This window comes from Culex quinquefasciatus, chromosome 3 (genome assembly GCF_015732765.1).
Source record: "Culex quinquefasciatus strain JHB chromosome 3, VPISU_Cqui_1.0_pri_paternal, whole genome shotgun sequence".
Taxonomy (NCBI): domain Eukaryota; kingdom Metazoa; phylum Arthropoda; class Insecta; order Diptera; family Culicidae; genus Culex; species Culex quinquefasciatus.
Window position 1 is genome coordinate 11,559,523 of NC_051863.1, and position 26,188 is coordinate 11,585,710.

The 26,188-nt window shown below is 36.8% G+C and overlaps 1 protein-coding gene across 1 annotated transcript in view; it reads right to left on the reverse strand.

Annotated features, from left to right (window-relative positions):
• LOC6041200 overlaps window positions 1-26,188 on the reverse strand; it is a 57,689-nt gene that overhangs the window by 3,825 nt on the left and 27,676 nt on the right. The window contains exon 2 of the mRNA XM_038262401.1: window positions 3,305-5,090. Within this exon, the coding sequence (XP_038118329.1) occupies window positions 3,305-5,090 (1,786 nt within the window). The remainder of the gene's footprint in view (window positions 1-3,304; window positions 5,091-26,188) is intronic.

Genomic DNA, 26,188 nt, shown 5'->3' on the forward strand with positions numbered 1-26,188 from the left:
CTGGCAATTCAAAAAGTTGTTACTTGAGTATTGATTTCTGATCGATTTGGTCTAACAAGACAATTTTTTATCACTTTTCCCTTAAAACGAAATATATGATAACAAAATTTGGTTGAACAAGTTTTAATGTTTTGAAAAATCAGGCAACTAAAACCTTTTTTATCAATGAAAAAACAGAACTTAGCGATAAACTAATTAATCAATATTTACAAATATTAATTTGGAAGTTTGAAAAAAATCTCTTTAGTTATTTTTCGGACAGTATTGTTTGGTTCTTGAAAAATAAAAACCGTTAATATATAGGTATTTTCTGTTTTAATTGCAAAAAAAAAAAAAAAAAAAACAAAAATGTATGAATACAAATATTAAGGCCGTTGCAAATAATTTTCAATACAAATATTAAGGCCGTTGCAAATAATTTTCAAAGTTTATGTCGCCAATAGAAGTCTAATCAACTGAAAACAATCTAAAATACATTTTTCTGCATTGATAATCATATTTAGCATGTTTGGGTTTGTTTAAAAATGTTTTGAATTTTTATGAAATTGACCGCAAAAATTTTATTTTTCGCAAAAAAAAATTCGTCAATACTTAGATATTTTGGAAACCAATGATGGCAAAACAACTGGACAGGTGTATAATGCTTTTTAAAACACTTGTTTCATTAAAATGTTAATCCCCCCCCCCTCCTCTACTTTGGTCAGAGTCGAGGGGCATAAACTTCAAAAAATATTTGCAACGGCCTAACTTAAAAAAGTAAAAATAAGTGAATTCAAAACATTTACAACTCAAATCTTTTCAAATTCAGAAATCAAACATTGTAAAATGTCTAAAATTAAAAATTGAAAGTTTTTCAAATTCAAAAAAAATAAAATTTTGAGATTTAGAAATTTAAAAAAATAAATATATGAAAATTAAAATAAATCTAGAATTTAAAATTCAAAAGTTTTAAAATACCAAAAATGGAAATTCAAAAACTCAAAATTTGATTAAAACCGCAAAAAAATTAAAATAATTTCAGAAATCCAAAATAAACACAATATCCACAACTTTAAATTAAAAAATATAAATTCAGAAATTTGAATTTCAAAACTCTGATTCTTATGCGAACAAAATAAAAAATTCTGAAACACAGAAAATTAAAATTTTTAAAATTTCAAAAAATAAATAATTGAAAATTGAAGCGTAAAAAAATTAAAAAGATTTTAAAAATTTTGTACAGTTCAAACTCGTTAAAACATTACTCCAGATAATCAAATCTCGAAATTGCATGGAGACTGTTGATCCGAATTTCATTGTGAAAAATAAAAATAAACAGAAATGTATAAATACAAATCTTAATTTAAAAAAATAATGACACATTCAAAACTCAAACATTTTCAAATTAAAAAATCAATCATTGTAAAATTCAAAGTTTTTTTTTAATTTAAGAAATAAAAAAATCAAATACAGTAGTTGTTCGGTAACTGGGCTGAGAACGTAGCCCAGTCACCGAATGCTGCTCGTTAACTGGGCTGAACAAACAATAACGAGGGGACCACCGATGCATAATATTTTCCAGATGAAATATAAAAATAAAAGTTACTCAATCATGCTTAATTTTCATATTTCTTTAATTGTAACTTGAAATTAAACAAAAGTTTGAAAAAAGATTTTTTATTTATTGAATATGATTTTTGCATCCATTAATCCCTCGGTCATTTTGGTCTGTTTGTTTTTTTGAAGTTTGGGCTATGGCCCAGTTATCGAGCGCCCAGTTAAAAAGCAGCCCAGTTAAACAACGCCCAGTTACCGAACAACTACTGTATTCAAATTAAAATATCAAGAATTTAAAATTGAAAAGTATGTACTATAATTAAAAAATCTTGAAATTAAAATAAAACAGGAGTTCAAAAAGCTCAAAATTTGATTAAAACCGCAAAAAAAAATCAGAAATTGAAAGTAAACACAAAATCCACAAAATCAAACTTAAAAACATATAAATTCAGAAGTTTGAAATTCAAATTTCAAATATTCTTAAGTAAAAAAAACATAATTTTGAAGCACAGAAAATAATTGTAAATTGTAAATCAAGAATGAAAAATTCAAAAATCTGAAGATTTGAAAACTTTTGTACAGTTCGAAATTGTTAATCATATCACGAAATTTTTTTTCTCTAAATTTGGATTTCGAACTTCAAATATGGCTTCAAAGTTATATGATTTTCTTAAGTTTTAGATAGCGGCATTTAAGATTTTAAGAATCTTTCGATATATGCTAAAACGTTAGAAATAAAATTATATTTTTTTAAGTTTTTATTTTTTTAATATAGAAAAAAAATCTTTGGATGTTTAGAAATTAATAAATCTAGATAAAGAAAAATATAATTAAATTCGGAAATTCAAAAAATATAGAATTTCAAATTTAAAAGTTCTAAAATTTAAAATCTGGAAATTGAGTAAAAATCAAAAATTCAAGAACATTGAATTTTATTAAAAAACAAATTCAAACAAAAAAATCAGAAATTAAAAAAAATTAAAAAAGTTTATCCGAGAATCTCAAAATTTTACATTAAAAAGAAACAAATTCAGAAGTTTGAAATTCAAAACTCAAATACTTTTAAATGAAAAAAAAAATCAAAAATTCTGAAATTCTAAAATTTTAATCTTGAAAAAAAAATCAAGAACTTAACATATTTTGAATCTAGGAATTTGAAGAAAAAAAATTCACTTAGCAACATTATTTTGCATTTCAACACTTTTTTTGGTCAAATTCCAAGCACGTGGTTTCGTGATAGCTGTCAGTCGTCAACCGATCTGATTTATCCAAAAAGATAACGAATTCCCATTACTTAACAGTTTAAAATTCTGATTTACGCACCAGTTTCCAGTAAGTGAAAATCTTTTGAAATTCTGATAAAGTACGTGTACAATATGCTTAGTTAAAAATATGAATGCGGATTGCTTAAAAAAGAGGAAACGTTTGTCAAAAATGCCTTTGACTGCCAAAACATGATTAAAAAACAGTGTTGTTACAGGTACCGTCATTGTTTTCTGAACATTTCTATTGATAACCTAAAAAATGGCAAAAAACAATGTTGTTGTTTATTTGATGATGACCTTAAAATGGTCATTCGCCACTTGCAAAAAAAAAAACATTGCATCGATCCGAAAATAGTTCTCAAGATTTGTATAGCACTTTTAGTTAGGTTAGTAGTTAGGCCATTCTATCTCAACGAGACAACGGAAAATATAGGTCTCGAATTTGTGATGTGATCTTCATGGCGAAGTTTATTGAAAATCGTCCCCAGATGATCGCAACTTACCATCTTGTGAATGTAGTCGAAGAGCGTAAAGTCGAACGGCTCCAGCACCAGCGTGGCCTGGTTCAGCCCGGGGTCGTAGCAAACGGCCATCAGGGACGCGATCGCGTAGTGTTTGATTTGGTTCAGCAGTTCAAAGTCCTTCTTGCAGCCCTCCTCGGCAAAGTACAGGCTGCGCTCCACGTTCAGCGAGTACTTGCGCAGCGTAACGGGCGCGTTGCGGAACAGGCCGCACGAGTACTCGAGCGGGGCCAGGAAGGGGCTGCGCAGCGACCCGACCCGGTAGTGGACGTCTTTGGGCCAGCAGATGAGGAGGGCGCTGGACGCGCGCTGAAAGTGTTCGAGCATGCTCTTTTCGGCGAATTGTTTCTGCAGGAAGTCGTCGGATAGCTGGATGCTTTTGCTCCACTTTTCCAGCGAGTCCAGTTCGAGCAGGATGTCGTTGGGTTCGTGGATTACCAGGTCGACTTCGTCCGTGGGTTCGTTTTTGCTTTGGAGGGAGCGATCGAGATCGGTTACGATGTGGGGGGCGCGTTGCTTGAGGACGCTTATCGGTTCGTTGATCATGCTGGTGCAGTCGTCGATGAGGACCGTGGACGTCGGGTGGACGTTGCTGTTCAGGAAGTCGAAGTTCTCGTTGATGACTTCTTCGCAGGCGCGAATGTCGTTGATCAGGGTGCCGTTTTTGGACGAGTTTTGCTCGGATTGGGTGTCACTGAACGGGAGCGCGTAGTCCACCAGATCGCCGTGTTTGTTGACGATGGTTTGGTAGAAGGGTGACTTTCGACGTTCTTTTGCAGATGAGCTGGTTGCGTTGGTCGTCGTCATGTTGCCGCGGTATCCACGTGAAGAAATCACGTGCTCGTCATAGATTGAGGACGCGTTAAGCTCGAACCCCTTGTAAGATCCTGCGAACTGTGCATCGGAACTACTTTCGTTCATGTGGTTCTGCAGTTTCGGTGGCTCCGTCATTGGGAGCGGTGGTGGAGGAGCTGGCTTGTCTTTGAAGCTCTTGGGGCGCGATGATTTCTGCAGTAAATTGACCTGCTTCTTTGGTGTGGTATCGACGACCGCTGGTGCGACTCGGCATGGGACGGCAGGTTTCACATACGGACTGGAGTTTTTCTTGTAGAACCGACTGGGTGGACTCTGCACTGCGTACGTATCTCCCAGAGTATCTCTCACGTGCTGATTTTCAAACTCTTCCACTTCGTTCTCGTAAATGGAGTTGTTGGGTTTCGAAAACCGTGTTTTGTTTCTCTTGGCTATCCCCGAGGGCAACATCGTCGGCATCGAGAACCTCTCGGAGACATTGCTATTCTTGCCGTTGTTCAAGCTGTGTTCACCGCTCTCCGGAATTCGGTTAATGTTTCTGTAAAACTCTACAGATCGCTTGGGCTTCCTCGGAGCTACCCCGTCCGACCGATGTCGCGTGTATCTCGGACTCTTCGGAGCCTCAAACTTTTTGAGTAAAGCCTTCCGTTCCTCGCAGCTGACCTCGACGTCCGAGCTGATATCACTGAGCGTACCTCCCGTTAGGCCGTCACTTTCCTCCTCGATCACGCTGGGAATCCTACCTCGACGGCCAGGCGACGTCGTCGGTTCCAGGGCAACACCTTCGGCGATCCGCTCGAGCCGTTGCTGGTTGCGGAACTCGTTGAACTTGTTCAGTTTCTCCAGGTACGATTCATCACGTAACGAGCTGGCCACGCCCGAAGACGACGCCGACGCCGATATGTTCTGGGTGAGAGGTGGGGCACTTTCTCGGCGTCGATGCACGCTCAGGTCCCTGGAAGAAACGGAAACGGAAGAATTCATGAATGACATTGCGTTGAACTTTCGCTCGCCAACTGGTGTTGGCGAGCGCGCTACTAAGATCGCGTAGATTTTCCCGCACTTGTCACGTGGCCCAAGCAGAAGAAGAAGAAAGTGGTTCCCAGGAGAGACCTGTTGGTTAGTTGGTCAGATTCCAGCGACTGACGGCAGGTTGGGACTATTGTTATGTTCCGATCTCTTGGAGTCTGCTACAATCAGAGAGATGAAGACAAAACACGGGTGTGATAATTTTCCTCCCGATTAACAAATTAAGGCGGACATGTGAAAACACGGGAGATGGGGATGGAGTCGTGTGTTTTCCGGCCGTTTACGCTGTGAGGTGGGAACAGTGGGATCGATTGCTCAAAATTCGAGTTTTCTGCGTTTTATGATAAAGCTAATCAATGCTTGACGAAATTTATTGTATGATCAGTAGAATTTCAAGTCTGCCAGAATAATTTCAAAATGTAGACAGAAAAATTAAGCATCAAAGTAACAAATTAAACTTAATAAGTAATATTTACATGATTGGGGTCAAATTGTGTGTCCAAAGCGATAAATGTATTAACAGGTATTATCTTACTTCTTTATAGAAAAAAGACATACATTTTAGCATTTATTTTACAAATAATTTTCAGAAAAATTGAAATAACTCAAAATCTCAATATTTTTATCTTTATATTTTGAATCAATTTAGTGTTGCTCTTAACTTTATTTTAGTTAAATCTGCATGTTACCAAGGGAGTTTAATCTTTTTTGATGAAGCTAATGAAAGCTTAACAAAACCAGCAGAATTTAAAAATCAATCAGACAAATAAAGCATATCTTTTTGACCACAACATTTCTGTAAAAAATAATGGCATTGTTTTAAATTAAAGCACCCGATTAGGCTTAGGTTATACATTTTTGTCAGAATAAACAAACTTGTTAATTTTCTTAGAAGTTTATAGATAAAAGTAATAAAAAAGAGCATTACGAAGTGTAACCTAACAGTCTATCCTGCTCACGTCATTTGATGTTTACATTAAGAACGAGCAAGGTGGACTGTATGTGTGCACTTCTTCGGTGGTAAATTTACATTGTTTTTTTTTCAATTATTCCACAAGTTTGGATGCAATTTCGTTGGTCCTTTTTGAATTTTCTATTTTAACTCAAATCTGACAACAATTTTGAAAATGTGTTAGGCTAAGGTACCTTAGCAAATTATCTTAAAAAATAGGTTTAACGACAAATCAAGTAATAAACTAAAATATTGATTCAGAATATGTTACCAAATCTTAGAGCGTTAAATATTTTTGGATTGTGATGGATTACCGGCCAATTCGGACAAGGATATATTGTCAAAAAGTCTACTGTTTTTCATCCATTTCTATAGAAGTTTCATTGCTAACTTTTCGGAAGTTCTAATAAGTGCTTCATAATTTTCCAAAATGTACGCATTTATGAAAACAATTGCACATTTTCACAAACCTACGTATTTTTGAAAAAATAATAATACTTAAATTAAAAGTTTTTGCAATATTGATGTAGAATGATTCAAAACGTATAACATGATTAAAAATACATTTCGAATGAATTTTTTTTGCTCTATAATTTTCAACTGACGATATCTCGGAAACTTTTGGTACGATTTTCAATTGAAAAAAAGTGCAATTTTTGATCTGTTTATAATTTATTGTGAATTATGAAATTAGGAAAATGTTCTATTTGTCGGCCTTTTTCAAAAATAATCGCTGATTTAAAAAAAATTAAATTATTTTTATTGAAGAAATCAGAAACATCAGAAAAGTTTCGTTTATTAACATTGATTAACATCAGAGCCGTACCTTGGGTCTACGGCGCCCTTGGCAAAACATCAATTTGACGCCCCTCCCAAATTTACAAGCATTTGGATAAATTGATATTAATTTTCAATGATTGCTTCAATATCAGTTTTGATTTTATAATTGCAATTGGAGACCTAAATATGGTCAAATTCATAAACACAGTTATTTTATGTTTTATTTTTCAGATAATATAAGATAGGTTGAATTGAAATTTTATTATAGGAGTTAAATTGGCTGAATATTTTCTCAGATTTCATAAAATCGATAATGATAGCAGGTTTTTGTTTTTTTTTTTATTTATTTTTCAGACAAATGCACAGAATTAAATGCTCAATAATAATAAATTTTGCTATAACTTGTCAGCTAAATTTAAGCCTGCATAGTTTGATCTGATCTAGTATTTGATTGTATAAGCAAAGAACTTTCCCGGATTCGTAAAATAATTAGCTGATTTAGCTTCGGATTTTATTTTGTTAATTACAACGAAAAAAGAAAAAAAAACCTTCTTCAAAATTGAAAAAAATAATAACTCGATGCCTGTGAGCTATCTTGTTCTATCTATCACAGCAAGCTTAGTTCATTGAAGTATAAAATTTCGTCAAAATCAATTTAGGCCTTTGCAAATATTTTTTGAAATTAATGGTCCTCAACTCTGAACAAGAAAATAAAAATGTAAAAAAAAAAATAAATTACAAGCTACGGTTCCAACATTTCAATTAAAAAAGGTGTTTTAAAATTTATTATGCATTTGTCCAGTTGTTTTGTAATCAGAAGTTTCCAAAATTTCTAAGGATTGACGAGTAATTTGTCCGTATTTCATAATTTTATTTTTTAAATTATGTTTTGCATTGATCTTATTTTCATCAGTATTCATTGATTAATTTTTAATTCGTAAAATTAATTTTTTTATTTCAGAAAAATATGTTTTGCGCAAAACTATACAAATGTTTTTAAACCTCGATAAAATATTATTTTTTTGTTTTTACATTTGCCGTGGTTAAAGCGCCACAACTTGCTCTAAACAAATAATGTTGGTCTTTTCGGTGAAAGTTTACAGCAGTTTTCCACATTTAAAACTCTAGCTTTTTGAAAAAGAGTATGTAAATTTCTATGCACGATGTTTATTAAAAAAGGGGAAATCAAGCTGAAAATATTTCAAAGGCCATTTTTTTACTCGAGAACAAGAGTTCTGATTTTCAGTTCAATGAACAGAAACCACTCACTCATCGCCTATCCATTCGTCGCCTATTCTAACCCGCTAGCATTCATGAGCGAATGATACCCGCAGGCAGCCAGCGAGTGGCCCGAACTGTTCACTCAGCGAACAAATACATCGTGAAAATTTTTGCCTACTCCGTCGCTCGACGACACTCACACACTATCATGCTCAGCGAAGAGCCATTCTCACAAAATGCCAGCTCGGCAGTATTTTTGTCTTCACGCCCTCAGTTTGCCCTCAGTATGCCCTCAGTTTGCCATCAATTTGATTTTTTTCTTAGTGGAAGTTTCTTTGAAAGGTGTCTATAATGTTATGAAATCAAAATGAATGCACAATTTAACTGATAACATTGATTTTAGGCAACCCAAATCAATGAGTATAACGCAGCTCATCAGAGAAAAAATGTTTTCAGTTCAGAGTGATCGGTGACGTTCGGCCTGCCTGAGCCGTTCGGAGACTGAGCCGATCAAAGAGAGAAGGAGAGTAGAAGAGAGAGTGTACGGGAGCGAATGGTGTGAAAGTGACAAACAGTAGGAATTCATCAGGGCAGTATCGCGTCGCCTGCTATTTGTGCTCGCGAATGGAGTGGTTGATTTTGAGCAATCAGGACCCTTGCTCGAGAACGTAAAATTTCAAAAGAAAGGTTTATATTTTAATGTTAAAATAATTCCTATTTAAAAGAAGCTCAAAATATGACCTTATTTTTTCTCAATTTGGCTGATTGTGATTCACAGCCAAATTAACGTGAAAATAACGTATAGTTGGACATTTTTTTAGTCTGGAAGGTATGACATAAACTGCATTATACAACGGTATAAACTTAAACGTGTATTTATTTTGAGAAGCTCTAGGTACTAGAACTTCTTTAATTTTCTGCCACTTGAATTTTCAAAAAAACATTTCGATAGAAATATTCATACAATTGATTTTGGCGCCCCTAAATATTTTTTTTATTATTTGAAACCAAATTATCTAGTTATTTGTAATTCTATTTCATAATTCGGCGCCCTTTCTGTTTCAAATATCTAATGAGGATGTTATAGTTGACATGAAAATTTTGTACAATCATCGATTTCGGCGCCCCCCAAGGGCTGGCGCCCTTAGCGGTCGCCAACCGCGCCAACCCCTAGGTACGGCGCTGATTAACATTAACATTGAAAAATTACAAGAGCATTCAATAAAAGAAAATTTCTCAGCTTTCAAAAAATACTTTTTCATGGGTAATTTTTAGTACTTTTAAGTCTTCTAAACATAAAAAACAAGAACATTAAAAAGTACGTAATTTGGGAATTCAACTTTAAATTAATTTTGCCGAAGACTTGGTGTCGATAAAAAAAAATATCCACAGAGTACAGAATTTCCAGCCCCAAAAATGGTATGGAGACTTGTATGAAAAAACTATTGATGCAAAATTGTTTCTTTGTTTCATTTCAGTTTCATTTAAATAAAAAATCAAAGAAAAGTCGATTTGCGAAATCTTAGTGAACAACTCTGTTTATAAAGAAATGTTTTTTTTTTCAATTTGTTATCCAGTAACAAAAAAAAAATTTAAGTTTTCAACATATCTCTAATTTGTAATTAAGTCATCAAAAAACAAAATTCTTTGGGATGTTTGTTGTAACAAAACCTATTATGAATTTTAATTGAATAAATCATCAAAATTAATTTTCATTTCTAGTTTTGAATTTTGACCTCCTGCAAGCCCACAGTGCACCACAGTTCGCGGATGTTTCCGTCGTGATAAGGCTCTCCACCACTTTGCCAGGTCAACTATTTTGGCCTTTGCACAAACAAAGATAGTGCAGAGAAACAATAGAGCCGGGCGTTCGAAGAAAGTGGACGACAAAAAATGCCGGCAATTTACACTTTCTACATGTCGCTCTACACGATTAGCTGCTTAGCTGGTGTGGTTGTGAATAAGAGTCCATTTTTATTTAAAGGCCAGAAAGTGCAGCAGCAATTTGTTCGCTTCTTGTAAGAGCCCCTTTCCCACCAGCTAATTGGATTACCTTGCTAATGAGGTTTGGCCAATTCATGCAACATATCTTAACACACGTGTGGTTGCGTGATATTGGGCACGCGTGCTCAAATATCGTTGGCAAAAAATTTCTATATTTCACGCGACGAATTTGGCGCGGATAACAACATCGATTCGATCTGGGCACTCTAGGAAAGGGGTTCGTCACTTGCCTTGCGTTACGCCATCGCGCAAGTCTCTTGTTTGTGGTCCCGTTTTTCTTTCGAGCTCTGATCCGGAGAAAGATTTATTTATTTGCTTTGGCGTTTAATCGAATTATCCGTTTAATTTGTGCTAACTTTACTTTGTCGAGCTGCTTGGGTAAAAAGTTTGAACGTGGTGGAGCGAAACGATCGATTTTTCATGGTTAAGGATCGCGGGTTTGCACAGACGCTTTCCGTGGGGTCTTGGGAATTTATGTAAAGTTGAGCTTGACTGGCGTTTTTTGAGCATTATTGTCACGAATAATCAAAACTAGGTCAAACATTTCAGATTGGTAAAACAGACCTAAATAATATTTGTAATAATATTTCCACCAAAACAGAAAACAATAAACAAAAAATCTGACCTCCAAACGCGCCGACTTTGAATTCACCTTTCCGGACGATTGATCCCGTTTGTTCCCTCCCCCTCTTGGGCCGTGTTGCCCCAATGGTCCATTGGACCATGTCCCACGCGGCCAAATCTGGGCGCACGTTAATTTGGGAACACGCCGATTTGTTCCGCAAATTGTTCGCGCGAACAAAAGAATCACACACACACAGGCAGATTGAAGTGCAGAACATTCGACCCAAAAAAAAAGAGAACTCGCGGCACGCAAAACCCAATCAATGGGCGATCGAATTTCCGGCCCGTTCCGATAAATAATGGTTTTGAGAGCTGTGCGCGGCTGTCGGGCATTCTCGCCGAAAATTGACTTGTTGGAAGTTGGAGTTCGGCGAGAGAGACTGAGAAAAACTCGAATCACTTCGAGTTCAGGTGGGAAATTGGCATTGCGCCGAAAAGAATGGGAAAATCACTTATTCAATTAGGCGGTTTTGCGCGGAAAGACCATTCTCAAAACGTTTAGGTTTGAACTTGTGTGTGGCATTTCCGAATGATTCGTAATTGCTAAACGGTCATTTCCGGTTTGAAATTTTAAATGAGGGTTGATTAGATTGTTGAAATAAAAAATGAAAAGTTCATAAACAAATATTTTTGAAATTTTTGATATGATTGGGTTGCCTTAACAAAATAATAATAATAGTTTTATTCCAAAGCTCAAGTTCTAAAGAAGTTGGCGTGATTGGCAAACTGTTGAACACAAAAATAAGCGAGTTTCTTTGTTTGTCATAATCTGCTATATCAGAACTTTGATCATGAAATAATGATTTCATAAAGTGCATTTGACTATTTCAAAGTAATAAATAGCTCAAATATAAGTGAGCAAACTTTTCTCTATTGTTGATATATCTGAAATGGTTGTTTGAATAGTGGCAAACTGCAAAAGCGACGAAAATATGTCGAAAAGCAATTTTTCTACATCTGGGGACAGATTTTATATACTGTGTACATTTTGTTGATTATACACATACTAAAATCAAATCATTCCAAAAAAGTTATCATTTTGGGGATTTTCTGCACACAAAAACTAATAATTGTAATATTATACCTGGGCATTGTGGCAAATTTGGTTTAAAAAAGTGTAATTTTAAATAAGAAACTAGGGAAAATTTCGCTGTTTCTGTTGAATTTAACTTTTTTTTAATAAAATTACTCAAAAAAAGGAATATTGAAATAAACAAGTTTTCAATCTTCCAAAATTTATCCTGGTAATATTACAGCTGGGAATGGTGACAGATTTTGTGTCAAAAATGTGTAGTTTTACATCAGGAACTGGTGAAATTTACATAATTTTCTGTTGAAATTCACATTTTTACCCATTTTTAGGTTAAAATTCTCAAATCTTCTCAAAATTCCTTATTCTATTTATTTTCTGTGTATCTTTACCCAAGACACAAAGTTTAATGAGTGCTTCCTATCGACCGGGTCCTAACCTACAAAGTTTAATGTCAATTTGATTTAAGTGTGAAAATTTGGATATCATTTTTGAATGGATAGCTGCGAAATTGTAAAAAAGACATCACAGTAAGAAAATGTAGAATTTTGATTTTTTGAAAGTTTAAAAGGTTGTATCTTTCATCTTTTTTGAGTATTTTTTTAATAATTTGCAAAAAAAAAAGTGAAGTACAACATAAATTGATGAAAATTTTACGAATTCTTCATGTAAAACAGGGATGCTCAAAGTTGTTGAAGGCCGGGCCAAATTTGAAGCTCAAATGAGCTTGAGGGCCAAATTTACAAAATAGCTCATTAAAAAAATTAAATTACGTAATTTTTATTACATCTATAAATTGTTTTTTTTTTAATTTCTGTAATCTTTTGAAATTTTTGCTAATTGAAAATAATATTGTACGATCAGTACCTTGCTGGACTCGGTCGTTGGAAACGAACGTCGGCTCAACGACCGACGAAACAGGCGGCGGGCCAGATGCGGGCATAAACATGTCAAAACCTCTCCCCCCTTCACTTCGTCTCGCCATCCAGCTGCGATATGTTGACAAACAAACGGAGCACGCGGTCGCATGATGGCGGCATCGAGCCAGAATTAGGGGTGATCATTTGGATAAAAATGAAACTTTTTTCAAGAAAAATAATATTTTTCCGACTGTATAAATTTTTTTTCGAGCATGTTCAAACAATTATTCCTGATGTCGGAGAAGTGCTGAAAAATCAAAATTTTAATCCATAATTTTTCTATCCAGATTTTTAAGCGAAGATGGCGTTACGAATGGTGCACGCCCGAATTGTCAAAATCACGCAGTGATACCAACATTACAAAAAAAACTGTGCCATGGCATGACAGTCACACTTTTTTTTCTAATGTTGGCACCACTGCGCGATTTTGACATTTCGGACGTGCACTATTGGTAACGCCATCTTCACTTAAAAATCTGGATAGAGGATTTGCAGCAAAGCTAAAAGACACATGTCGCCACCTATGAACAAATAGCGTAAACCTATGATTTTTTGAAAAAACGTGTTTTTTCCTTCATAATCAACATTTTTATAAAACTTATGCTGGATTCGGATGAGAAAAATTATTTCCAACAATTTGGTGTACAACTTTCTAATATTTGTTTGATTTTTCTATGAGAAAACTATAAATTTTAAAAAAGATAGTAATTTGGGCAATTTGGTAAGGAAGTCTGTCAAAAATCAATAAATTTTTTTGAATATACGTTAACACATCTGTTATTAACTATATAACTGTTTATTTCATTGATATGTACGGAGAAAGTATTTTTTCGTGTTCCAAAACATGTTTTTTTTGTAGAAAAAGTTAACAAATTTTTGCGCGCCCAAAAATTGTTGTACATTATTTTAAAGCAAAATTTTTTTTCTCGTCTTTTGCAACCAGTTTCATTAGGATTGATGCAGGGAATCATGAGAAATAAGCGATTTTGTTCTTCAATCCAGCAGAAAGGAATACGATTTTTGGCAAGTAACCTCATTTTGGCGCCACCTACATTTGAAACACAGTCGCGCTGCAAAACCTCAATAAATTGAACTTTTTCACTCCAATTGGGAACCCCTAGGTTTACCCACGACCGTTTCCAATGACCGTGAGAAGATGCCAGAAAATCCAGCTACCAGCTAAATTCACAATACGGCACGGATACCCATATTTACACTTAGAATTTTAGAGCGCCCGCCGCGGGATTCAAACCAACAACCTTTGGATTGTAAGTCCAGTACGCGGTCCAATTTATCCACACGGGCGGGACGATTTCAATTCTTAGATGAAGTACTTGAAATGTTTAAAACAAAAATACAGAAAATACTCGTTGTTCGAAGTCCGAGAGAATTGCACACCAAGATATTACATTTTTTGATATTTTGCATGAAATTGTTTTTTTGTTTTGTTTTTTTAGCACGCACAACTAAGACAATGCAAAATAAGCCAAAACGTGTTCGAAAAAGAGAAAACAATGCTGAAAATCTGATAATTTAAAGTTGATTGTGTTTCGATATCGATTGTTTTGATTTTGCCCATAAATTTTTGAATTGAAATAAATTATAAAAATCAATTTATTCTTTTGGTACTTCAGACTTTCATACTTTCAATTAAACTGCTTATTAGGCCGATGCAAATATTGTTTGATGTTTTTGTCCCTCGGCTCTGGTTGGGATCCCTCTTGGGTGAGGGTAACAAAAAATAAACATAAGAATTGAAATAACAAGCCATAGTATCAACATTAGAATGCAAAAGTGTTATAAAGTGCATTTTACACTGGTTCAGTTGTTTTGCAAGCATTAGTTTCAAAAATGTAAGATTCGTCAAAAAGACAGTCGAGACTACAGTCTGAATATGGACAAAAAAAATTCAGAGCACTATTTTTGTTGATCTGTGTCCAAAACTTATTTAAAAATACTTTAAAAAGGCGTTAAAAACTATCAAAAATATTAGTACCAGCCTTACTTGATCACAAATGAAAAAAATAAATAAAAATCAATGCGATAACGCTTTATTCTTCAACTTCCTTGTAAAATTGGGCGTAAAATCAACCCAAACATATGGAAAATCCGGTCACGCCCATTACGAACTGGTCGCGATCCCGTTTTTTTTTTGTTTTCATTTTCACCCAGAAAAAAAAACACACACGCTTTCTTCGAATGACGTAAAATGCTGAAAAATTGGACCACGGGCATTGTTGGCACATATGTGCGGAACCTCCTTCTCCTCCCCAATCGAACCTGATCGGCACCTGAGCGCGCTGGTTGGGTGTGTGAAACTTCAAAGTAGAACAACGCCGAACGGAGAAATTCGATCTCGGCCAGGCCAGCCACCACCAGTCCACAGGAAGGTGGTGGCAGAATTGCGTTACGAAATTGAAACAGTAGGATTTTTGTTTCTTTTTTTTTGGTTTGGGATTGGGTTTTTCATGTTTCGGGCTACGAAACGCACCAGTTGGTAACGTGGGAAGTGGAGTGACCCTTGTTTCTGAAAAAGAGTTATAATTTTTTGAAAATATTGAACAAAATACGTGTGCTTAGCGAATTCTCTTCACATTTCTCTGCGAAGAATCAACTTACAACGAAATAGTGTGAATCGACCTTAACAAGTGAAAGTACCATGCGTCTCCATGTTATTTCCTTTTTGTCCTATTTGTCAATTTGACTAGAAAATTAACACAGTGAAAGGTAAACAAATTCCAAAAAGTCTTAATTCTGTTTCGATTTTGAGGTGAAGCCTCCACATTTGATTGCAAACTGTGCAATAACGGGTACTTACATTGAATTAACACTTCACTACACTTTGTTTTGTTGCGGATTTTTCTTTCCTCCCTTTATTCTCCTAAATTTCCTTTTTCTATTGCTCTTTTATCCGATGTTTATTGGTTTAAATTGTGTGTTCGGAGCTGTTGAAAAAGGCCGAACCCATTAATCTTAATAGTTTTGCAAACACTGCTGCTGATGGGAGTGTTACTGCTTTTGTTTTGATTCTTCGCGCGGGAAGAATGTGAGAAGTGCCGGCTTTTGTCGGCGCCACGAGAAAGAAAGAAAGAAAGAAAGAAGAAAAAGCAGATAACGAGCCAAAGCCAAAGAATGTGTTAGTGTGTATGGGTTTGCTTACCGGCTGAAAAGTAGGTGAAAAATTTAATTACAGATTTTAATTGTAAACCGCTTTTCCAGAGAAAGAGAGCGGTACTGTTAGGAATGCCCGCGAAATTGCGAAGCAATCAGAGATGGTTGCTTTTGGTGCGCAAAGGGACTGCTCCCTTCGAAACACCTGACGGAATCCATGACAGGTGGAAGGGGCTCATCCGTAAACCACGTGGTCTTTTGGAGGGGTCTTGTAAACGCCTTGTAAACAATAACAAACACGTTTTGTTTGGTTGATCATTCTATGCATTGTCCCGAAGTTTGGTTGAATTTGGTTGCCGGAGTGCCGAGTTATAATTGCAAATGTTTACAGTAGTCGGTCTTGTTCGTGTGTCAAACGCGTTCTGAACTAAAATCCCTTGGACCAATTGTCGCACTTTCATCAATTTTAAGGTTGTGTCAAGATTGCACGACAAAATCAGGTTTGATTCGAATTTTGGGGATCTCTGAAGGTCAAACGGTGAGGCATTGTGAGCTGCGCAAAATCGCGTTCTTGAATGAGTTTGGCCCAAAATACACGTGCGACAAGTTAGCACGACAGCGACGAAATGTTAAAGATAAATTTGTTAAGCATTCGTGATTCTACTCATTAAAATGCAACGTCTCAAATCATTTCCCAAATGAATCTATCTTCATCAAGTCCAAGGTGCCCCAATGATTGATGGCTACCGGTCAGCACAAGCAGATCATCTTCTCCGCTCAACCACTCAGCCGGGGGCAACAGTTTTGAACTTGGGCTTAAAATTCGATTAATTTCTCTTCGCACGCACCCCTCTCTGCCGTCGTCACGCCCAAAACTCGGAGAGTTATCCAATCCCAGCCAGACACCCCCAACTGTCTGTCCGACCGGCGGACTCTCGACATCTCCCGACAGTTTCGATTTAGATATAATCGACGAGCGCGTGTGTAAAATGCGTGTGATTTGTGGCCACCCCTTACGTGTGGAGACCCCGACGAGGGTCGAAACTACAAACGTTCATCAGCTAATTTTTTTTTTTTTTTGAATTAAATATACTTTATTGAATCTTTCTTATAATAATTACATTTGGTTTACATAATAAGTGGTCAGCTGTGGCTCTTCAGCTTTAGTTTGCTTTTCGTGATTTAAACACTGTTCATTTTCTTAACTTTAAAAGTATATGATTTATCATTTTTGTAACACTAGGTACAATGAGGAAAAAAATTAAGAAAACATAACCTAACCTAAAACTAACTTAATCTTACCATAAACTAAACCAATCCTTGAATCAAGGGGTATTCAGATATAGCACATTTTTCCCTGAATTTCAAACATTTTTCTTGAATCTTCTGATCCAACATTTTTACTTCTGCTAATTCATGAACCTCACTTGATCTTGTCCAGCCAGGAACATTCAAAACCATTTTGAGTACCTTGTTTTGGACACGCTGGAGCTTCAATTTATGAGTTCTAGCGCAACACTCCCAAACAGGTACTGCATACTCAATAACGGGGTAAATTATTTGTTTGTAAACTGCTAGCTTATTTTTCAAAGATAGCTTTGATTTTCTGTTAATTAAAGGATACAAACACCTGATGAGAATGCTGCACTTGTTCAATATTTTATCTACATGCTGCCGAAACAATAGTTTCGAGTCAAGTATGAGACCTAAATAGACAACTTCCTTTGACCAGGGTATCGAAACATCATTCATTTTTATCAAAACATCATCCTTTGGGGCAAATCTGGCCGATTTGGAAAGTGGAAAAATGATGGTTTGAGTTTTGGCTGCATTTATGCGAATTTTCCAGTCGCCAAAGTATTCGGAAAGAACGTCAAGACCCTTCTGAAGACGGCCAACTAAATATCTGGTTATTTTACCCTTATAAATAACGGCAGTGTCATCAGCAAAAAGTGACAACACACCATTACCAGGAAGAGTAGGCAAATCAGATGTAAAAATATTGTACAGAAGTGGGCCAAGAATACTTCCTTGGGGAACCCCAGCATCAATGTTGAATAATCCAGAAGCAATCCCATTCAGAAAAACCCTGAACGATCTCTCCGAAAGATAGTGCTGGATAATTTTGATAAGATACATTGGAAAACCGTATAAATACAGTTTATGTATCAAACCATCATGCCAAACATTGTCAAAAGCCTTCTCAACATCCAACAAAGCCATAGCAGTTGATTTAGACTCAAGCTTGTTCTGCTTGATGATTTTAGTTACTCTCGTAAGCTGATGAGCAGTATTATGCCCTTTCGGAAGCCAAACTGCTCATTCAAAATTATATTATTATCGTTGGTAAAATCCAAAAGCCTTGAATAGATGACCTTCTCAAAGAGTTTGGACAGACTACTCAAAAGACTAATGGGACGATAACTTGTTGGCGATGTTGGATCTTTTGAGGCTTCAAAATTGGTATGACTTTGCCCAGCTTCCAATTGGTGGGGAAGTAACCAAGTTGCAAACATTTATTGAAAATATTGGCTAGATGTTGAAAGAACTGATCACTCTGTTTTTTCAACACCAGATTAAAATGTTATCAAAGCCAGGAGCTTTCATATTTTTCATTTGTTTAACTGCAACTTTGACTTCCTCACCAGAAACATGGGAATCTGCAGGAAATTCAAAGGTAGAGTCATTGATTGTTGAAATACTATTGGCAACTGATGTTTCTTTACGGCTGGTCATGGAAGCGCCAAGATTATGTGAACTAACAAAATGAAGCCCAAGTGCATTTGCCTTTTCCTCGGATGTAATCAAAGGAGAATCCTCAACAATAAGAGGAGGAATAGGCTTTGGTTTGTTTTTAAGAACTTTTGAAAGTTTCCAAAATGGTTTTGAATAATTCCCAAGCTGGCTTACATGTTTTGAAAATTCTTGATTTCTGATATTGTCAAGTCGGTCTTGTATGATTTTGTTCAAATTGTTCACTGAAATCTTTTGTCATAGTCCCCAGTCCGTTGATATTGTCTCCTATAAACATTCCTAAGTCTAATCAAGTGTTTAGTATCTACGTCAATATCAGTTACCTTAAAATTAACAGGAACCTCCCGAACGTTGGCAGCCTCTGCTTGGTTGATAGCCTGCTGGATCACCTCCAGCGAACGATCAATATCAGCAGAAGTTTCCGGGTGTTGATCATAGTCGATGTTGCTGTCTACCACTTGCTGAAACTGCTGCCAGTCAACGTTGTGGTAATCTTTCCGGGTTGGTTGCCGCTGCGGAGTAACGGAAGCTCCAACCTCCACAACCACCGGATAGTGATCAGAACTCAACTCTTCAAACACCTCAGGATGAGCCACGTTCTCAGCCATATTGGTAATGAAGAAGTCGATGATTGAGTGATTCCCAGACCGAGCCACCCTCGTTGGACGATCCGGACTCACAACGTTGTAGTATCCGTTTTGCAGATCGTTGTGCAGAATCACTCCGTTCCGATTCCTCCTGCTGTTGCCCCAAACTTCATGCTTCGCGTTGAGGTCACCAGCGATGATGTACTTTGCGCTCCGCCGTGTCAGCTTCTGGATATCGCTCTTCAGTTTTGCTGCTGAACCATCTCTGGCATTCACCTGACGTGGGCAGTATGCAGCAATGAAGAGTACTGGGCCAACCGAAGTGGGAATTTCCACCCCAACGGCCTCGATGATGTCCAGCTTGAAGTGTGGCAGCCGGCGTGGCTTGAGATCACGATGAACAGCGACAAGCACACCTCCTCCTCCAGAGGTGGTCCTATCGAGCTGCGTCGCGATCTTGTAGTTTTGCAGATAAACTTTTTCACCGGGCTTCAGATGAGTTTCCGTGATGGCAGCTACGTCGATCTCCTTCTCGCGAAGAAAATCCACCAGCTCTAAGTTCTTCCTCCTAATGGAGCAAGCGTTCCAATTCAGCAGCTTGAGGGACCTACGATCCATACTGGATGACGAACGAGGTCAGCACTTCAATCTGCTGGGTCTTGGTTTTGCATCCACGCAGTGCAGCGGACATCTGTTTGAAAATATTGAGGAGTTCGGTTGAGGTGTAAAGATCATTACCATTTTCCTCAACTGCTGGTTCTTGGGTTGGTCTTGGCTCCTGGCTGAAGCCCGGTGGTGGCGGTCTCGGCTCCTGGCTGGAACCCGGCCGTGGATGATTCATCTCAGCTCTCTTCCTGGGATCCAACGGCAACGGTGCCAAGTTCGGGACCTGGCGTCGCGGTTGAAGAGGTGGAAATTTTGCTCCACCAGGGCTGGAGGAGTTCTACGACGCTGAGGCTGATTCTTCGTCGATGCTTGCTGCCGAATTTTCACGAACTCAGCTCTCTTGGGGCACTTTCGGTCGGTTGACGAGTGCTCACCGTTGCAGTTGAGGCACTTCACCAGCGAATCTTGGATGCACTGGGATGTGATGTGCGCATCGGTACCACATTTGGCGCAACGACGCTTCAGGTGGCAGTTCTTACCTCCGTGCCCGAAGCCCAGGCAGTTGAAGCATTGTGTGACGTCACGATGCACTGGTCGGTATCGCTCCCACGACACGATAATGTTGAAAACCGCTCGAATTGCCTTCAGCTCAGGAAGCGTCGTCGATCCCTTAGCCAAATGCAGCAGGTAGAGCTGGTCACGGTACTTGATGTCTTTGTTGCGTCGGCTCATTTTGTGCACGGCCAACACATCCAGTTTCAAAACTTTTAGCTCGGCAGCTAATTCCTCCACTGGCATGTCGTACAGACCTCTGACGACGATTTTGAACGGCTTATCCATGACGACATCATGGGTAAAGTACTCCGCCTCGTTTTCGGTCAAGTAATCCTTGACCAGTTGATAGTGCTGCCTGGATTGCACCAGCACCTTAAATCCGTCCTGACACAGACGAATGTTGCCTAGGACTTTCCCAGACTTGATGAGTTCAACCAGCCCCGCACGAAAGTCGATCGTTGCTGCTGATTGCCGCACATAAAAAGGAGGCAGTTTCTCCTTTCGCTGTTTCACTTCATTCTCCTTTGCTTCCGCTACCTGGTCCTCGTCAGGCAGTCCAGCAAACTTGTTGTTCTTCAATAGCTGCTCCTCGTGCGACGAAGAGTTCTCCTCCTCCTCATCCATCGGTACAGTACCGTCGCTCTTTTTCGTCTTTTTGCTGTTCGATGTCACTTCCAAAAGCACCTTCCTTTTGGAAATTCCCGGTTTTTGGCCATCAGTTGAGGCCTCAACCTTCCTTTTGGAAATTCCCACTTTTTTGCCTGCTTGAGCCGCAGGTAGGGCAATATTGCCGGCGTTTTGCGCCGGGACGCGACGAGTCATGTTGATTCAGACAACCTTCACCAACGAATGCTCGGATAACAATCATCAGCTAATTAAATCACTCTTCCTTATAACAATTGCAAACTCAACGTGCACTCAACCGGGGTTGGAAAATGAAATCGCCAACCCCCCCTCTGGTTGGGGCTGGTGACGAGGTCTTTTTTCACAGTTGGAAAAAACGACGTTAAAATTTCTTTGTTTAAATTCATTGTTTTTTTTTTTTAACAAATCTAAAAATGTTTTGAATCAGTTCTTTTGCAACTTCGGAAAAAAAGATGTAATATTTTTAAAAAAAATATCTCTATTTTTTATTGTACAAAGTAGAGCGGTTTGCCGGGTGGCCTCCGATGCAAAAACAACAACATGAAACTGACTGACACTTTCCTCCTTTGTCCAGTGACCACAGGTTGTATGGTGATTCTTGAGTTGGACTTTCGAAAAAGATTTTTTTTTCTAGTTGCATCCACATATTCTGTTATTTGGTTTTGAAAATGTTGAATTGACAATTTTCAAAGATTATTTTAAAAACTGTCATCAAGTTAATTTTTAATTTAAAAAGTGTACATTTATGGCAAATTCAATAAACAATAAAAAACAAAATTTAATGTATTGAATTTGATTAAAAAAAACTTTTGCAAGAAAAGTTAAATCCAAGAACAACAGTGGAAAACAAAACTCAAAACAGTAATTAAAAACTTGGACATGGTCGCAATGCCCGGCGAAAATGAGACCTTCGATACGTTCTACCCCTCACCGCGTCGTCCACCAAGTCGAAGTGCCGACTCTAAGGTCCACAAAGGTGTTGCAATAAAACATGCTCACCCCTCTGCTGCTGGTGTCGGTGGTGTTTCTTGTTGTAACGTTACGAAATTTATGATCGTGACGTAAATTAGTTTCGCGAGCGCGCATCGCAATTGACCACGCTGGGAAGGTGTTGCTTGGCTTAGTCAGTTTCGCCGGCCAGATTGGATCTTTTTCGTAATTGGTGCTCGTTTTGAAGGGATTTAGATAGCACCGCCCGAGAATGGTTGATTTTGGGGTTAAAGCGCGGTATTCAGCTCGACGAACATCGACGAAAAAAATCAGCTGTTTGGCGTGTGTTTTGAACGGTTGCATACGGGACTGGCGGAGATAAGATCTTTGGGGTCTATAACGGAGGCATTCTGAGAAGAGCTCAAGTGTTTTGTCGTAACGAGCGGTCATCAGTTATGTTGGTGAGCATCTTGAAAGAATTAAGTTGGCAATTAAACTATTGCGCTTATCCGTGGGGTTGATTCCTCGTTTTGTATCTTCACGATAGCATTTATTACTTTGACATACTATTAATACACAGTAATAAAGTTTTTACAAAATATTACAACTAAGTAGCATTTTCTTCTTTTTTCACTTTGCAATTTCACAAAATCTAGAATCCAGAAAAAAAACATTATTTCAAAATGTATGACCTTCAGGCAAAAAAACGTAGTTTCGACCTTCAGGCAGGGGTGGAATAATCGCGAAAAAATCAATTTCACTAGCGTTCTACGCATAATTGTCCCATGTCATTTTTGGTCGATTCTGACTTTTTGTCATTTTTAGGTAGTTAAAAACGTGGGTTTTATAGAAAACCTAGATGTATGGGTATCAAAAGATCGGAAATTTTATGCCCTTTTTGCTGCCTCATAGGTTGACATGTGAATTGTGGACCGATTCAGATGCCAGCGGATTTTCCGACGACGCAATTCCGGGTTGGTACGAAATTCCAACGAAAAATCTATTCTATCGATACAAAGACCCCCAAAACGGTGTTATACCCACTCCAGAATGTTTATTTAGCAATGTTATGGTAATATATTGACATTTAGTTAAATTGATAGTTTGCAGAATTAAGTTTAGATAATTTTTATATAGAATTTCCAGAGTTATATAAACTTTTATACTAAGCATTTAGTAAACTTTATGTTCAATACAAATTATTTTTTAAATCAGTCAAGGATGCCAATTTGGAGTTGGGAGTCTGGTTTTATTATGATTTGTGAACAAATAACTTTATTTATGTTAATTTTTCGAAAGGTGTACAAATTTTTTTTGCACCTTTTTTTATTTCTGTAATAGTATCTATATATAAAAAAAAATTCGACGGTTTTGTTCGAACGCGAATCAGTTGAACACGGAACGTCGGATCAAGGCGCGTAAATACTTTTTTTAAATTCTGTTTGTGATAAAAACAAACTTTTTCCAGTTTATTACTTGGTATTACACTCAGCCCCCGGTGGTTGGTCACTTTTTCGTTTGACACTTTTTAAGTTTGTACTTCGTTGGTTGGTCGAAGTGAAACTAAAATGTGACGAACTGATTATAAAAGGTTTTAATTATCCGAAGATGCTAATTTTCACTTCGGATAATCAAATCACGAACAACATTTTTTTCGATTTTGTTATTTTCTTACTGTAAACGTCAAATTCGAGTTCTTCGACCCAATTTTAGTCGAATTTGAATGTTTGATTGCCGGTAAAATTATAAAATGGCAATTTCCAATATTTCATCATCGCTATTTTGGCCGCCATCTTGGATTTAAAAATTCTTAATCACTTTAGAGTAGTTTACGGGCATACTAAAACTCAACAATCTAAAATAAAACAACGAAAAAAAAAGTTTTTTCTTGATTTGATTATCGGAAAATCGAGTCTGGACTGTAGTTGTTTTTAATTCTTCTTGAAATTTTGTTGTTTTTTTTTGCTTTAGTCTTTATTAATATGGGCCAAGTTATGTTGGAACTTACATTATCGAAAGTGGTAAAGTTTGCGAATCTAAAATCTTTGTTTTTTCTTGTTTTACCGTACTTATTTTACTCATCATGTGAAACATTTTGACAGTCAATTTCTATTAATTAATTGAAAAGTGAAACCTGCAAGATATCGCTTTATTATGCAATACCAATGACCACAACTTCCTCAAATGGTTTCGTTACAAAAGCAAACAAACGGAAGAACCATTCAATTGCAAACATCCAAACACCCGCGATGGAACTTCCAGAAACTGGTGACAAAACCACCAGTGCCCTGACATCATCTTTCGTCAACCAGGTAGATGCAAAACACTGGCGGGAAAAAAAAAACATTTAATGAAAATTACCGGACTTGGATGCTTACCACGCTGCTAGTTGGATTGAGAGAGGAAAAAACAAAACGGCGAAAAACATTAAACCACATTAAAGCCAGCGACTGATATGCGCGCCAAACTGCAACTTTGATGCTGGGATTCAAATGTCGCATCGTTAGCAGTTTCCTCTCTGGTTGGAGAAAATTTGCAGACGGAACCTGAGCTTAAGTTAAGCTTGTTGTTGTTTTGGGTTTTGGTAGAGGTCGGTCCTCATCGTCAAGAAAGCATCATGTTTAATCGCCCCCAAAGATGAAGGATTTTAATTAGAGGAACTAGCTTTTTTTGACGGAAAGTTTCGCCCGCAAATGTGTCCGTCAACATTGCTAGAGTTAACCAGAGCTGAAGCCTCGTTTTGCACGGGAAAGAAGGAGGTTTTGTTTCTGATGGTTATCAAACTGGAAGAGAACCGCAGCAGCAGCAGTAGTCACAGCATACAGTAATAAAGTACAAACCGGCAAATAGTTGAGCATGTGCGGTAACTGATGGTTGGCAGTTTTGTCCCCGGGGCTTGCCCGGTCTAAATCTGACTGGACGGAGATACCGTGAGCCGGTGTGACTTTGTGAAATTCTAAAAGTTTACTTTTTGTACTAAACTTAGCACGCAAAGTAAGTACAAATTACATGTTTTACCGCGTTTTTTTTCTTTTGAGAAAATCTCGAGTTTTGAAGATACTGCATAAACAAATTTAAAAAATAATTTGGAGATGAAAATAACCTATTGTTATGCAGGGGTGCCCAACTTTGTTAAACTGTTAAAGTACTGACCCAGATTTCCTTATGAAGAGTTATTACCATTTCACAAAGTTTTTTTTTTATGTTAGAATTAAATAGTTCTGCCGCAGGACGTTACATTAGCAATTCAGAGATTTAGAGAACCTTTCAAATGAGCTCAATTCAAAAGCCTTTGCATATACATCAAAATTTAGTTTTATATCCCTGGGTGCATTTAGGAAATTAATTTTAGTTTTAAATAAATTTTGAGACAAAATTTTACGGCAGTTACTTTTATTTGGGGAATTTTCAAGATGCAAAAAAAAATGAAAGCAGAGCATTGTTTTAATTTTGGAATAATCTAAATGCTGCAAAATTTATAATCACAAAAAATAAAATAATAAATGTCTAAAAAACGCAACATTTTGTTTCAAAATTTTAGGTGTGCACCATTTGTAACGCCTTCTTCGCTTAAAAATCTGGTAGAATATATCAGAGTTTCAAATGTGAATTAAAATTGGTTTAATAATAATGTTCCAATTTTCAGCAAATATATATATGTTATATATATGTATGTTTTATAATTTGAATCCAGCATTTGACTTTGTTTTCAACGTAATCATGGATAAGAATTTAATGGATTTTTTTTATCTTATCAAGTCTTAACTGTTTAGATGCCAATTCGAACATTGCTTATATGTGTAATATTCTTCAATCATATCCTTCGAAATAAATTAATTTGTAATTATTCCAATTGTAAAAAATCCAAAACATAAAAAAGTCAATAAGCTAAACAAAGTTAAAACACATTTTCCTTAGTTTATTACACACTGCATGTAACGTTTTCCTCACACAAAAAAGTGGCATTCGACGGTATTCAAATTCAAATTCAGAGAGGACTGACGCCTTAGCCCTCTCGGCAGACCAATGAATAGTGGAAACGATAAACGCCTATATAAGCCAATTGGGTGTAATCTGGACCTGGATTACTTTTTTTTTGCTGTGATATTTGAGCAAATTTTAAAGTATTTTGAATATTATTGATATAAGGGTCATTCCACCTGAAGTGTGCAAGAAAAAATGCAAATTTGAAAATTACCATCTCCGATTCTGCTCAAATTTGGCAGAGCTGTTGAGACTATCAAAACATGCAAAAATCCCGAATTTCATCCAAATCGGACCACCCCCTCCATTTTTGTACCCTCC